Genomic DNA, 16,710 nt, shown 5'->3' on the forward strand with positions numbered 1-16,710 from the left:
GGAAAACCTGATGTTAATTTGTTTAGGGTCACTTTATGCATTGATCCTGAGAATTCAACCACGTTTACTTCTTGTATCAAACTCCAGGTGAAGAACTATTTAATTTTTGGTTTTCCTTTCTGAGGAAGAGAACCTTACCCTCAGAATGTACTCTCTCAAGACCCACAAGCAGGTGTGACCCAAGTGATACAAGCAGGATGGCTTTCACTATTAATTCACTGGTTCTCTAAGATATAGGACATTGGGTATTACAGATTAGAATTTTTTATTGTGAAGAGCCTCTGATGCTTGTTGTTTAATAGAAAATCATCCATGAATCTAAGAAGTTTATCTTTCAGCTGTATTGGTAATGATATTTCAAGTGGGTCTGGACAACTGGGAGTTACAGCACTTTGCCTCTGCTTTCAATTTTTTTAACCAGCCAGGAAATCCAATCAATAAAACAATGCCAAAATCCTGTCTAGGAACAATAAACACATGAACCAAAGTTTCCATATCCTGCCATGATAAAAGAGGTGTAGCTACTATTGTTTAGGGATGATAAAAGGCAGTTTTGGTAACTATGTCAAAGAAGTCTCTGGAGATAAGAACACAGAAACTCCCAAATTGTTCAAAACCAAATTATATGTATTTTAGTGTTCCCTAATGTCCATGAAGACTGTTCACTAATGTCCAGGATTTTTCAAGTCTTGGTTTGCCTTGGCTAGAAATGTGTGACACTGAGAGGAATATGTTTTTCCCTCTCTCTAGTCCATACCCTCATACCACCTGCGTGGTGGAAAGGCTTCCTGTTCCAGATCATTTTTAATTACTGGATATCCTGAAAGAAGCAAACAATTCATTTGTGGTCAGTGTGAATAATCTTGGCACCTGCTTCTGGTGATTACTTTCTGAGACCTGAAAGTATTATAGAGGACTTGCGCATTCATCTGTGGGAATGAGTGGTTTGTGATGCAGCTCTCAAAAGAATGAGGGGATTTAGGTAGTTTGCAATTAAAATCTCTAACAAGTGATTTCTCAGATCTCAAATGGAGTAATTTATTTATGTTTAAGGACAGTGGCTAATAGGTCCAGAGTCTAATAGGAAGTAACTTCAGTATCAGGTAAATTAAATCAAAGGGCATACACCTTTAAGCCAGCAACTGACCATTTAGTAAATCTGAAATGCTAAAGGTTGATGTGTTCAAGAGAGAGATTGGCATTTTTTCAAATTCTAGTAATTTTTAATTTTGACACAAAGAAGTTCCTGTTGGTGTAAGCATTTCCCCTCAAGGGTAGTAATCCAAACAAGTACCAGTGCAAGAGTGGAGGGTCATTTCCATAGTTTCAAAGGAAATGAAATGTAAAAGCTGAAGACTGCATGAAGCAAAAGTAAAAATAATTTATTAAATATTTTAAATCTAACAGTCATCAGTAATTAATCATTAGCATTAAAGCTGTCTGTCCACTCAAGCAGCTCCCATCATCACTTTTTGTTAGTGATTTATTGTTAAAAGTGCTTGCAGAGTAAATCTCCAATCTTTTAAATAACTTCCTGCTAAATCACAGCTTTGATGTTGCACCTGCACGTTGTTTGTATTGATTTTTTTAATCTTAAATCATTGAAGATGGGAAAGATTAGTTAAATGTGGATGTCACAGGCCTTAACAGTTGAAACTGATGAGAAATTTCTATATAGCTATTTTCAGCTCAGAAGTCTGAATAAAGGAGTTTCTGTGCACTGGGGTAGTGCAACTTTTTGCTTTAATACTTTACAGATTTTTGGAACAAAATGCGCCAGAACTGAAAAGCAGCATTTTTTGCTGACCTTGTTAGAAGGCTAATGCTTCTTTCTGGGAAATAAATGAAACAAGCAGTTCTTTGTTGGCTGAAGTGGAGTGAGAAAAGGAGGGGAGCCCAGTCTTTTTTTCTTTACAGTGTCATGACTAAGTCAGAACTGTAGTATGGCTGGTTTTTCAGTTTTTGGGGTTTTTTTTAACCTTTGTAGACGTTTGTTTTTCATGAGACTGTGTTGCATGAGACCTGGCTTTGGCTAGTTCGTCTGAGTTTGGGTCTGGGCTGCCTATAAACAGAGCAGAAAGACCAACAGCTGCACTTCAGACACTTAAATAATAAAAATGTCCAGACACTTCTGACACTTTAATAATAAAAGTAGGTGCAATCAGTTCAATCCATATGTCAAAAATGATTGACACTTGCATGTTTTGGCTTCTGCAACTTGCATGTCTCTTCCCACAAAATAATCCTTGCCTAGTATATATCCAGTAAAGTCATCCACAGAAAGGTCTCCTACAATGTCAGAAAACCTAATTCACTAGGATATCACTATTAATTTAAAGGCAAACAAAAGCAATAAAAGAATTCTTTTATTTTTCTTCTAACTGGAAAAAGAAAACCACATAGGTCTAACTTGATGTAAACAAAATAATTGCAATTTCATGGACTGCAATGGAACTGTGGTTGCATAGTTCAGGTTTGGAACTTAGCTCCATGTTTTTACTTGCTTTCATTTGGGCTGGATAATTGCATAATGGCTGTTTATTGAAAGACTTACTTCATTTTGCAAAATAATTAGGTTTTCCCCAAGAGAACTGAATCTCTCTTTCTGAATTCAGCAGACCCTGAGTCTGTCTGCTGTAATGATGATACTTCTCTCATTTTAGACCCAGTCTCTTTTACCACAGAGTGGTAAATTTGAGCTTTTGAATATTTTTTTCTTTGCAGAACTTTAGAGATGTTACACTGGAGTCCCAGACCCTGCCTAGTGAATTGAAGCTTACTGAAGACCAGTTGTTTTTTATTTGGTAACTTTTTACCCTCTCCAAACCGGCCCAATGGTGCAGAGGCTCCGCAGAGCTCTGGATGAGAGGAGCTGCCGGGGTCCCTGGTGTGTCTGTGCGGTCACAGCGGGGTCTGTGTCGGGCCGTGCAGCTGGCATGTGAACTGCAGGTTTTTCTTTTTTAATCCAAACTTCATTATGTTCCTCAGACCATTCAAATACAAATTCAGAGCTGAAATACAAATTGAAGCAGGAATTACTAAAACCTTGTAAATATCACAACAGATATGCCATATGATTATATCACACGGAACAGAGATTTGTAGAATGTCGTTGTTTGTTAAGTTGCTCACTAGGGCTGACCCAAGACATTCCTTTCACTGGCCTTGTTCAGACCATTAGTGACAAGAAGTTACCAGCTGTATACCAACCCACTTTTGCTGCCCGGGTTCAGTTCTGGTTCAGTTGAGCAGTCCTAGGAGAAGCACTTAGGTAAAATATATTTCACAAGCCAAGCTCAAGTTTGTACCACAAGGGTAATTTGCCCATTGTTTTGATTCTTTTTATTCTACCAGTGTATTTAAAGATGCGCTATTAGTTTGAAGTCTAGACAGTATGAAACCTATTAAACATGCTTAGAAGTGTTCCAGATAAAATATTTTTCCATTTTCCTATGCATATCATTGTAATTCTACCATTAAGAAAAGCAATTTAGTTTAGTCAGTTTTTTTTCTTGTTGTTTGAAAAACTGACACCGTGAAAATTGGTAAAGCAGTAAGAAGTCTTAGTCCTGTAATAACTGTCATCACACTTTGCTGCGCTTCTTTAGAAGAGTCTGGTGTTCTGCCTGGGTACTGGGGCTTGCCCAGGTAGGTAGGGTTGCAGGACAAAATCTACCTGACATTACCTATAGTGTTGCATATGAAATTGCATTAAGATCTAGCCCAGATCTGATAGAATTGGAATCAACCAATTATTTGGGTTGGGAAAGCCCTCAGAAGTAATTGAGTCTGACCATTGACCCAGCACTACCAAGGCCACCACTGACCCAAGCCCTCAGGTGCTACAGCCACACAGCTTTTGAATTCCTCAAGGGATGGATCACTGTCCTGATCAGCCTGTGCTAGAGCTGGACAGACCTTTTGGCAAAGAAATTTTTCCTAATCTCCAATCTAAACCTCCTGTGGGATGACACACTGGAGTGTGCAGTCCTCTCCAGAACACCTGCTTCTGGAAGCAAGTTGCAAAGATGGTTTAGATCTGCCTGCATGCTTTCCACAATGTCCAGAAGGATTTATTAGTGTGGGCTTTGCACCACCTACAGGTAGTAAAGCTGCCCTTAGATCCATCTGGTCGTGTGATAGCCCAGGACTAATTCTCACCTGGTCCATGCAGCTAGTCCTGATCTGCATCAGCAATAAATCTAACCTGGGTCCTGAGCAAACCATGGAGTTAAAATGTTGAAAATTCACTGTTTTTCACTCCTGGCTTGTCTGGAGGATTTCAATGCTGGATTATGGTACTATTCTTAGCACCATAAACAGGAAGACATTTTCTTGGTAAGCTATGAGGGATACCTGCTGTCTGAGGGGATGGGGCATTCTATTAGCTTTGTGACATGTTGGCACCAGAGTGACACACAGAGAGCTACACAGACTTAGTTTCTTTCATAGCAGTTCTGTGAATAAAAATGTTCATCTCACAGAGAATTCTGCTCTGATTTATAGTTTCTGAATTTGATCAGAAAAGATTATGCTGATTTAAGAAATATTAACAATCTAAGCAGTATTAACTTGTTCAGCAACAGCCTTCTGTCAGCAAGTGAAGGGGTTTACCTGGCTATAACTCAGGTTTGCTTACTAAAGACTAAAGGTCCTGTTTCTAACCCTTCCATCTATGATGTTCTTCCCCTGTCAACCTTTAGAATATCCTACCAAAGGTGGGGGACTGATGGGTCATATTCTAGCAGAAAAGGTTTCAGTTGTTAACTGGAAATTACTTCCAGTAATAATTGATTTAAATCTGTCAATAAAGACAATGTTAAATTGAAATATTTTTACTAGCTTACTGCCTATTATAGGCACACATTTTTAGGATTTTTCAGTTTGAAAAAATGTTGTTTACTAGTTAATTAGGTAAATATTTGAACATACCAGGATAGGTATTATTATATTGTAAGTATTCCTGTTTGATAAACTCAGAACATATAAAATCATTTATTAAGCAATTGCTAGTGCAGATCTTGCCAGAGGAGTAGTTGTCTCAGTCATTTGAAGTGCAGCAATTCTAAGGATGCATTCCTGTGAGAGAGCGGTGTGTCCTGGCCCTGTGCAGCGGGTCAGCGCTTGCACCCGGTGCCACGGGCTCCCGTGGGTGCCATGGCTCCTGTGGGTGCTTGCAGCCGGTGCCACGGGCTCTGTGGGTGCCGCGGGCTCTGTCGGTGCCACGGGCTCCTGTGGGTGCCATGGGCTCCCGTGGGTGCCACAGGCTCTGTCGGTGCCACGGGCTCCCGTGGGTGCCATGGCTCCTGTGGGTGCTTGCAGCTGGTGCCACAGGCTCCCATGGGTACCACGGGCTCCTGTGGGTGCCACGGGCTCTGTCGGTGCCGCGGGCTCTGTCGGTGCCACGGGCTCCCGTGGGTACCACGGGCTCCTGTGTGTGTTTGCAGCCGGTGCCACGGGCTCCTGTGGGTGCCACGGGCTCCCGTGGGTGCCATAGCTCCCGTGGGTGCTTGCAGCCGGTGCCACGGGCTCCCGTGGGTGCCATGGCTCCCGTGGGTGCTTGCAGCCGGTGCCACGGGCTCCCGTGGGTGCCACGGCTCCTGTCGTTGCAGTGCTGAGCGCGCCGCCGCCGCTGCCCCCCGGCGCAGCCCTGCCGCCCCCCGGCCGCCCCCCGGCCCTGCTCACCCTGCCCGGCGCGCTGGCCTCGCAGCAGCAGCAGCAGCAGCAGAAACTGCGGCTCCAGAGAATCCAGATGGAGAGGGAGCGGATCCGGATGCGCCAGGAGGAGTTACTGCGACAGGTAACGCCAAAGATATTCTTACTCTGTTCAAGAGCTTTTCGTTCAATGCATCATTCTTAACAAGCATGCCTAGTAGCTCTGTTACTCTATGCCAAGACTAACTATGGTTTTACAGAAGGGTAACCAAAAAACTAATATAAACAGATAATTTCATTTTTTTTTCTCAAAACTAGCACTGAACAGAACACAGGATTAACATAACAACGTCAGAAGTTACTGACCTGCCATCTTTCTTACCAGTCTTTCTTAATAGTCATGTAAGGGCCTAATTCTGTTCTATGCCTGTCCATAAGCAACTAGGGCAACACTGATTCATGTGCAGTTTAACTTGGTTTGCACAGGAGACCATGCTCATACTTCATTGAAGATAAAGGAAGAACATATGGAATTGTTCTTGACTCCAGTCTGTACTCTCTTAATTTGCACCCTTTGCCTTTTAGTTCAAATAAAATCACATTCACATCTTACATGAACACCTCTGATCTAAAGACTTTTCAGAGTTGGTTATTTGTTGATGTTTTGCTTATTGTTCTATATCTTAAGTTTCAGCTCTATAAAATGACTCATTCTGTACAAAATAGATATGTAATTTCCTTTATACTGCCTTAAGAAAACAAAGTTTTAAGAATTGTGTTTCATCTGTTACAGTCAAGTCCAGTAGTGGTGTTGTGTTTGTATGGCATATTAATCAGATTCCTTAATGGAAAAAAAAAGATAATCCGTTTCTCTCAGAAACAGCATGAAAGAAGTATACTTTATCAAGAAACATATCGTTGTTTGTGGCCTTGCAAATGCTGCAGTTACCAGTTCTAAGTACCTTTAAAAACAGCAACTTTCACAAGATTAAGGTGGCAGTCTCTGACACAGGCAGTGCTCTCAAGTCTTTTGTGTGGCTTCTCCTTTCCCATGAAGGGCTCATGACAGAGATGGATGTGAGAAGAGAGTGAGGGTATTTGGTACCAGCTTAGTCATGATTGTCATCATAGCTTACTCTCTTTGGCTCTATTCTTTTTTCAAGGTGAGCAAATTAGGCTTCAAAACAGTTGTGCCATTAACACAAGGGAGGGTTTTGCTGCTTTGCTGACTTTGAAACCAATACATTCACAGCACTCTGCAGCTGTGCCATACTCAGCCAAGACTTCCACTTAACTGAGCCCAGTACCACCCTGCCCTTGCAGTGTTTGTTGAAGCTCCACATTGCATGAAGCAGCACACCGTCACTTCGCCTTACTGAAGTTTTACAACTGGTGTAACTCTTAGAGAGGAAAGCAAGATGCAAAATCTCTTCTTCCTAACAGAATGTTGTGAACTTCCTTCCAGTAACCTCAGAATCCTGAATCCTGGCAACTGAGGGTGCAATTATCCTCTTGGATCATCAGTGTCCAAGTACAGTTACTCCTGTCCTGACCCTCCCTTGCTGTTTTTGCTTTTCTAGTGTAACCTAAGGGGAAAATGCTGAGTAAGGGTGTATGCTGCTGCTAGCAGCTGTGAGGAGCTGCAGAGCATTTGCGCGAGGGACAGGATTCCTTGGAGGGTCACAAACCTTTCAGCCCAGCAGCAGCTGCTGCTCCCCGCAGCCATTCCTGGCCGCAGCTGCTGGGGTGGAGCAGCGTGCCCAGCCTGGAAGGGGTCATAGCTCTGGAAGCTCTGGGCTTAGGGAATTTCTTTCCTTCTTTGTCCTCCTCTTCATGGAGTTGCTAAAACCTAGAACTCTAGATTGAGTGCATTCCAGAAGGGCAGCATTTCAGAAAACCAGTATGATAGCATCTACTTAAAGGTTTCCTTACTCAGTTTTATCATTCTATAAGGATGATAAAGGAGTTAACGTTCTTTTACACTAATGTGGGTTTGCCAGCTTTCCAAAGGAAAAGAGAGAATCTGCTTGCTACTAAAGAGCTTCTTGGAAATGGAAGTTGGTAGAGGTAATGTCAGTCAGAAATCTCTGAAAGGTCCTGCAGAGAAGGTGCCCCAGCACTTCTCTGTGTGCACCAGGGCCATTATGTGCTGTATTTGTGCATACATTTGAAGGGTACAAATAGTCCCAAAAAGGCAGTACTTCTCAGAGGCTTCTTTCTGGTCCAGGGCTCCTATTGCAGAGATTGTCCACAGAATGTTACAGAGGCTTAGAAGAGGCTGAAGAAGCAGTGGAGCAACATGTAGAGGAACATTTATCACTGTTTTGTCCTCGCAGAATAGACCTTTAGTGGCCTGCTACAACCTGAAGATAAAAATGCCCCTGTGCTCCTGTGCTGTGCTCCTCCCACTGCACAGATGGCCAAGGGTGTGATTTACTGGTGGCACAGGCAATGTCTACATCTCTTGCTTTCCACGCTGAGGACTGGCAGAAGAGGAACTGCATCTACCAGCAATGTAAACCCACTGTAAAAATGCTCTCACTCATCTCCCCCAGCTGGAAATGAGAGTTTGGCAACTAAGGGTGGAACTCAGGTCAGTTCTGCCAAGAACAGTTCTAGGAAATTTGACAAGAAATTTCTGTGCTTGTCAGGCATGCAGCTAAAAAAGGGTTTACATTTTCTGAGGCAGTGAATCATTCAACTCACTGTAATGCTGTGAAGCTTTAAAAGGTTTTGAAGATAACCACTCATGAAGCATTTGACATGACTTTTTGATACTAGAATTCTGTGGGTTTTTTTCGTTTATTTCGTTACTTATTTTGAAAGTGTTCTTTGGGTTTATGTGCATCACAGTGCCAAGCAGATCACTAAAGGCACTTGGTCCTTTGTTAGCTGAATGCCAGAGATGGTCTCTGCTGGTCAAGGAGGAGGCATCCTCCCACACTCAGAGACTGGGAGCTCGCTGGTGTGGCTGAGACTGATATTGCTGCTCACAGGCCTGCCATTTTTTGCCAGACTTTCATCCTAGGGTAGAAGATTAACAAATATTCTTCTTAAAAACCTTGTAGTCATGCTTAGAATATAGAACAGGACATAGTAGGGTACCATAAAGCTTTGGGTATTGTGTAGTTGATCCATTTCTCCATTACCATTGCTGTAATAATGTCAAAGGAGCAAAGGAATCTGACATCTGTAGTAGTAATAAACTTGCAATGTGACTTCTGAACAAATGACCTACAGCTGAAGAGCATATGTCATGTATGGTGGAGCCAGCACTCTGTCTGCTTCCACAGCCAAATCTGACTCCAGTGTGCAAGAGTCTGTTCTTCCACATTTTAAAAGTACACATGGAGTTCATATTACAAGCAACAGGCAATATGTTGAAATAAAGACATGGGAGGTGAGCCATTCCCCAAGGGAGAGTCAATCAAGTAGCTCTATAATAAATATGGTGGTTTTTGCAACAAAGAAGAGACAGGAAGTTAGATTATGTAACTGATAGTGGGAGTTTTTCTTTATGGTGCTGCAGGCTTTTCAGCTGACAGATGTTTTGTTTTGGATGGCCTGTCTAAATCTCGTGTGGCTGTAGATGTCATTCTTATATTTTTTTAAAAGTTCTGAAAATATCTGCCTGTAGACAGCTAAAAAAACGACCTTCTCCTTCTAAGAGGTTTGTACATTTTCACAGACTCCAGCTGATTAAATTCTAAGTAGAAATGTCACCATTAAAATTGTCACTTGACAAATTTAATCAAAAACCTAGTGTACATAAGCTATTAAGAATCTTAAGAATGTTTGTTCTTAACACTTGCTAAATACTGACACCATCTAAAGTAAATTGTAATTTATCAATGAATATATTGATAATTTTGTTATAAAGGAAATATTTCTTTTATGGGCACCAATATGTGCTACTTTATTCACAAAGAGACCAGACAATTCCTCCTCAATGAAACAAATAATTGAAAACATTGTAAAACATCATATTCTAGCCTTGAAGACCTGTTAATCCTTTCTGTGCTGGGGAGACTGAATGATTGAGTCAGAGAAGTTTTCTACTAGGATTTAAATTAAATATTTACTTTGTTTGTTTCATTAAAAAGAGTCAGTGGAGTTAATCATGGTAAAAAGAGATATAGCTTTATTATTTTAAGGTCTTAGGATTTTTGTTTGGAACATCCAATTGGGGTCAGACAACCTCTGTATAGAACTCTGTACCACTAGATGTCATATGTGTTTCACAGAGATAATGCTGGAAGAATTTATCTTTCAGGAAGAGTTGCAAAATAAGTTTCCTTTGGCTCTGGTTGCTTGTTTGTCATCCTGCAGATAATGGACATGAGACAGGTCATTAAGCAAATGCTTGTTCTTAGGCAGAGTGTTCATTCTAAAGATTATTGAATCACAGTCTTGGTTCCAGTGGTTTTCTTGTAGCATGTTAAGTACTTTGTGGTAGCTGAATTACAGGCCTGGCTTCCAGACATGGTAGAACTGACAGCTAAATTCTGTGGTGCTTTAAGACACGGTCATGGTTTTCTTCATATCAGAGTAAACAAATACTCATGGTGACATCACTCAGAATTACTTTCCTTCAGCGTATATGTTATGTGTTTGTTATATGTTGTTACAAGACTACAGTATTTCTGAGTGTTGGAATAACCCCTCCCTGGTATTTATTTGTCATTTCAGGAGGCTGCTCTTTGCAGACAACTTCCTATGGACCCAGAAAACATGGTCCCAGTTCAGACAGCTGTGAACACCCCTGCCATGACACAGGACATGAGGGCTATCACAAATAATGGATCAGATCCTTTCTTGAACAGGCAAGTTCATTCTTCTTCATTAGGCAGTTGCTTCTGTTGCCTTCTCTAGGCTGTTACAGGTGTCTCTCTAAAATAATCCCTATATCATCTTCTTTTTTTCTTACTGTAAACAGAGGGGATGGCTGAGTGGCTGGCCTGAAATCTTTTCAGTTTATGCTTCAAGAAGGAATCTTTTTAAAAAAGCAATAAATTGTAACAGGTGGTTTTAATTCTATTGTTAGTGTATGTAGAAGACTAGGTAGAATAGGTGTGTTACCTACGTGTAAATACATGCAACTTTTTAGGCTGTCAGAACTGATTTCAGCTAGAGAGTTATATATGAATGTGTGTATTTCAAAATTTAAGCGTGACCTCGCTTAAATTACTTTGTTGTTTGGGCTGATGTGATGCAAATATTATGTTGGCTGATCAGTGGCCAGCAGTTACAGGATGAGGCTTAATGACTCAGTATCTGTTTCTGTGTTCTCTTCTGACACTGTGCTCAGGAACTGTGTCTGTCAGAGGATCTTTACTGAGTGTTTTTCATGTTTCAATTTGTAGTGGGCCATACCACTCCAGGGAACAGAGTACAGACAGTGGTTTGGGATTAGGATGCTACAGTATACCAACAACACCTGAAGATTTCCTCAGCAACGTAGATGAGATGGATACAGGTAGAATACTCAGATTTAGCTTAAAGTATAATCCATGTATTATGGCTAGTAATGTTTTATGATTGCATGACTGAACGATAATCTGCAGCTTTCCTAATCAAGAGAACAGACTGACATTCTGGGAGAAAATGCCTTGAAGGTGCTTAGTGCCCAGAAGGTTCTCAGCTTTAACTTAGATCCAGATTCTGCTCTTTTACCTCAGACTGATATTAAACAGAATAAATAAAACCTGGAAATTGCAAGACTTAATTTCTGTTTTCATACTATTGTCCATGGTAGAGGGACAAAAAAGCTTGTTATGGGTTACATGTACGAATCAATACATTTTCTAACTCTGGGAAATCAGTCCTGATTGTAAGTCTCTTACATTGGCAAAGTTGCATTTGCCTTCAAACAGAATGTATTTAGCTAGCTTACATTTTGGTACATATTTATTTTATGTTAGTGTCCATGGTGTTTAAAATACTGAAATAATTTACTAGGAAATCAAGGGTTTTTTCAGAGAGTGAAATTCTCAGCACTTCCTCACCTAAACTTCCTTTTGAAGTCATTAGAAGTACAGTATTATGCAGAGAATGAAAGATTTATCTGTTAAAAGTTTTTCATGCTTGTTCGTATTAATTTATGTGGAAAAAACGTGTAATATTACAGATCTAAATTGCTGTGAAGCACTTTTTTCAGTTATTTCCTATGGACAGCATTGCCCCTGGTGCAGGGCACAGGATGGAGGTGTACATCAGGCCCCTTTGCTGCTTCACACTTGAAACTGTCATGCTTCCCAAGTGGCAGAGCAGAGCTGGATGCTTTGAGCACTGCTGGAAAGGACCTTTTGTGCTTTTGAGATCAAAGCAAGGGGGTGAAATGTATTCTTATGGGGATATGTACCCTATACCTAAATGCAGTTTTGAGATAACATTTGTGTGGAGTAGGAGTGCTCCTGAGTGCTTGTGGGAAAGGGGGAATACATTTTTATGCAGTTCTGTTGTTTTAAATTGCTCACAATAAGACTTTGGTACTTCAAAAGTTCTTCTTTACTTTTCCTAGGAGAAACTCTAGCACAGACAGCAATGAACATAAATGCACAGCAAACACGTTTCCCCGATTTCCTCGACTGCCTTCCAGGGACGAACGTTGATCTTGGGACTCTAGAGTCAGAAGACTTGATCCCGATTCTCAACGACGTGGAGTCAGTGCTTAACAAAAACGAGCCCTTCCTCACCTGGCTGTAATCAGGCAATGCTTGTTGGGCCTACAGTGCAATTCAGATTTCTTTTTCCTCTTGGGGTAGGCGTAGAATATCTGAATGTCCTCAAGAGATACAACATACTGCCGTATTGACATTTGTTACATCGTCTGTATGGTCAGTTTAATAGCTGCCTGAATTTGATTGATACTAATTTAAGTATGAAATACATTTATATATATATATAAAAAATACATACATGGATATATATTTCTTGAAAAAACCCCATACCACTTTACACATCTGTGTACTTTTTTACATTTTCAAACCAGGTGGAAATGCTTCACTTTTAGGACAGAAAGTGGCTGATGTTTGTACACATCCCTGACTGCTCTCCTGGGTACTGATTGACATCACAGAGCCTTTGTGAGTCAGAAAAGCTAACTCCTAGCTTGCCTGGTTCAAAAAAAGTGCAAAGGATCAGGACATGAGAGCAGTTTTATTATTATGTTTATGACAATACTATCAGAAGCTTTTTTAAAATCAAATTACTTAAGCCTTAAAAAGCTTTTTTAGTTCTTAGTGACTAACTATACTGTATAGAATACAGTTCAAATATGATTTAATCGAGCATAATAATTCCCATTATATATTTGTGAAGGCACAAACACTACTATAGCAGTTTCTTTTTTTCAGTAAATTACTGTATAGTTTTCAGAAAATAATTACGTCTAGTCTCAATGTACCAGAATTATTTAGCAACATTTTTACACTACAATATTGTTACAAAATAAACCAGGCTGGTACTGACTGTTGCCTTTTAGAAACAAAGAAATGTATTATAAACAAGCATTTTTAAAAAAATTATTAGGTTTTTTAGTTTATTATATTAAGCACTACAGTTTTGTAACTTAACACATGAACAAGCAATTTTTTATATATATAAAATCTGTGGCAAGTATCTTAAGTGCAAAAATATTCTTTTAAAATCAGTTCTGGCAAATGTGGCACAAATTGTCAATGTCATACAGAGGGGGAGATAAACCTTCCTCATACTGTTTTCAGTGATGTTTATAACTGACAATGTAAAAATACATGTAGTTCTATACATGAAAAAGAACCAGGAACTTTATCAGGGCACTGCTAAAGCAGCATTGGGACTCACTTGGTAAAGCTGCTTAGTTTTTATGTCTTTCATTTACCATAACTGGTGCGCAGGACACGAGGCATGTGCTGTGTGGTTTTGCCTGCTATATATCCTACAAAACTTCTTTATCAGAGGTTTGGGACTGAGAAGACATCAAGAGCATTAAGTCTGCAGTTCTCCTGAAATGCAAATGAAGTCCTGAGTATTCTTGTTTTGGAATTATCTTATTTATAATTAATGGATATAAGCATTTTGTATTGAAGAATAGGTAATTTTATGAAAGGCATTATAACTTTTCTCTAAGCTTAATCCAGGCTATGTAAAGAGAAGAAGAGATGTAGCACTAAGTGTAAATGTGCGTTTGCCAGGTCTGATAACACTTAGCAAGATATTAGTGATGCATCAGAATATTGACCCTTAAAGGCCTTTTTTCCATCTGGTTGGGTGAAGGTAGGTGAAAAGGTCAGCGATGAAGTGGTGGGAATACAGAGTAGATTTGGAAGATGAATGATGAGGTAATAAATGTAGATCCTTGCTGGGAAGGATGGCTGCAGACAGGGGTGCATAGCAAATAAATCTCAGCGTTCTGTGAAAAACATAAGAGAAGCGCTCAAAAAAGTAAATGACCATGTCTGTGATGAACTTCTAAGTGTACATGGTGTCACAGGAAGGAAAATAAAAAGCACACACACTGAAATTTTGAAAAAAAAGATATTAGGCAAAGACCTACAGTTGTGAGGTTTTATGACATAGTAAAAGGTAGCTTTTTAAAAATGTTCTCATTTTGTTTTTTATAACAGAAAAAGAAATGCAACAGCAGAGTTGTGTCTGCACAGAATTTAATCGCTGAATGGGCATTGTGTTTCTTTTATTCTTTTGGGGGTTATTAGTTGGGTTTTTCTTTTTTTATTCTTGCTAGTTTTGCTAACTGTTGAGATACCATAAACTTCTTTTCAATAAACGGGGGCCGGGCAGGGCTGACCAATATTACTGTAATTGGTTTTAATCTCTCTCTTTTAAGGATTTCTTCAGGTTGTCAGCCTAAATGAAAAACAGATGGTCCTAAGGCTTTGTTATTTAGTACCATGACTGGTGTTTGTAAAGAATTGGAGGTTTTCTGGCCAGCTTTGAAGGCCGCGTCACCAGCACCGCTCATTTGGCATAAGGAGCCGACAGCCACAGGTGCTGGAATGACCCACAGCAGCTGTGGATCTGGGCGCTGGTGTGCTCCAGGTGGTAGAGCCTATCCACAGAGAATGCAGGTTGTTCATTTTCTGGCAAATCTGCACCATTTAACATGTAAGCTTGTCATAAGAGAAGATATTCTGAGCAGGTTGGCTAGCAGCTCTGTGCGGTAGCTGGTGCTGATTCCTGCCCAGCCACATGCATTGTTGTCAGCCAAAGGCTGCTCTGTCTATGGGGAAAACTAATGCAGCTTTCTAGTGAAATCACATCAGGTGTTTATCATAACTGTGAAGCTGCAAGCTTGATTCCTTTTTTATTTTGAATTGATTGTCTTGGTGCAGTCCCTTAAAAGGATAAAGCAATCATAAACTCTGTTTCTGTGTCACTTCCGTAGTAAACCAGCCGTAGATCTGGAACAGGAAGGTACTGAGTGGAGCAGCACTTCAGGCTGAAAGAGCTGCCAGAATCTTAGGTTAGATCTTTACTCAGTCATGAAACAAATCTTGGTTAAATTAAAAGTGATTCTTTACACTCTTAGCTTTTAATTTTTGTTACGGAGATAATGTATCCAATGAAGTGCAATGACAATAAAATCTATTCTTCACAGTTATCTTTTAAAAAGTTTCTGGCTTTAAACAGGCTTATGGCAGAATTTTTCAGTATTCAAAGCATATGTAATATGAAAGTAAATTTATTGTTGACAATATTTCACTGTACTATTTCAGGTTTTGAGCATTTACTGTACTAAATTGTACACTGTCTGCTTGTAGTATAAATACAACCAATGTGCCAGCTGGACAATTTTGCTGTGACCATCCCTGAGGGGTCATATGTAAGTCTTGGTGATACAGAAGTAATGGGACATGGTTAATTACAGTTTGTATTCTGGTAATACTGTTAGAATGTAACTTGGGGAGGGATTGGGTTTGACTTTTTGTCAACAAATACTGTTTGGGGGAAAGGAAGGATTTAAATCTCTGTTTTAATTACAGAAAAATGTGGGTGGTTGTCCAAATAAACTTGTTTCCTAATACATACATCCATGTACATGCTAGTTCTTTAACTATTTTATTTACTTTTTTCATTTTTATATGACTTGTGTGAGCATTTATTTTTAATTTTTAGTACCTTGCAATAGATTGTACTAGAAGCAATCAGATCAAACTGTTGTATCCTGTGTTTGATTCTATTTTGGTTTGTTTTTTTTTTAAATTATTCCTTTGATCTTTTACATGAAAAAATACAAATGAACTTAAAAGATTTTGGATGCATATTGTTTTTTTAAAATAATTTCTTTAGGGGAGGGGTGGGTTTGAGGGTTTTAGTATGGGCTTCCAGGGAACTGTGGAACACTGCTTAGAGTAAAGGTGTGGACATACTATTCTGTGAAAAAGGCATGCATTTTTCATTAAAATATTCAATTTTATATTGTATAGTCAGTTATTCATGTATGTATATACATATTCAATATATATATTCAATATACATTTGAATTAAAATATGGGGGCAAAGACCCCACCTGTGTCAGGATAATGGAAGAAGCCAGCCTTCCCAACTTCTGACAGCTGGAATGTCTCCAGGGTTTTACGTTGTTTGCCTTGCAACTGGTTATACTATGAGTAATGTACAATCCATGAAGAGAGAGTTAAAGCTGAACAGGAGACAGGTAATGAACATTCAAGACTGGAATGATGTGAGAAAACATCCCTTGTTCTGGGCTGAGCAACTATTTTTTCAATATATGTTACTTCCCTGCTTTAGAGATGAACCTTTTGCAGAGTCTCCAGTTAATGCATCATTCCCTGAAAGATGACCCTGTCCTGTGGTTAATCTATCATTTTTCTGCAGTTTATTTATTGAAGACAGTCAAAAAAGACTAACTGTATATAGTTCAGCTGTGCAGGGGCTTAACCTTAATTTTGTCCCACTGAAATGCATGGGCTCAAAATCACATGCTCATGCTCCACATGTTGTAATCTGAGTTGTTAGATAACCAATGTGTATCCTTTTATGATAGCTCTCAGCTAAAACAGTGTCATGCAGTGTTGAAGCTGCCATGCTCTC

General features: G+C 39.7%; 1 protein-coding gene across 1 annotated transcript in view; it reads left to right on the forward strand.

Annotated features, from left to right (window-relative positions):
- Positions 1-15,906, forward strand: part of WWTR1 (WW domain containing transcription regulator 1) — a 40,572-nt gene extending 24,666 nt beyond the window's left edge. The window contains exons 3-6 of the mRNA XM_074547601.1: positions 5,613-5,800; positions 10,345-10,478; positions 11,019-11,131; positions 12,176-15,906. Coding sequence (XP_074403702.1) covers positions 5,613-5,800; positions 10,345-10,478; positions 11,019-11,131; positions 12,176-12,360 — 620 coding nt within the window. The 3' untranslated portion in view covers positions 12,361-15,906. The remainder of the gene's footprint in view (positions 1-5,612; positions 5,801-10,344; positions 10,479-11,018; positions 11,132-12,175) is intronic.
- Positions 15,907-16,710: the final 804 nt, after the last annotated feature.

Source organism: Zonotrichia albicollis, chromosome 9 (assembly GCF_047830755.1).
Source record: "Zonotrichia albicollis isolate bZonAlb1 chromosome 9, bZonAlb1.hap1, whole genome shotgun sequence".
NCBI lineage: Eukaryota > Metazoa > Chordata > Aves > Passeriformes > Passerellidae > Zonotrichia > Zonotrichia albicollis.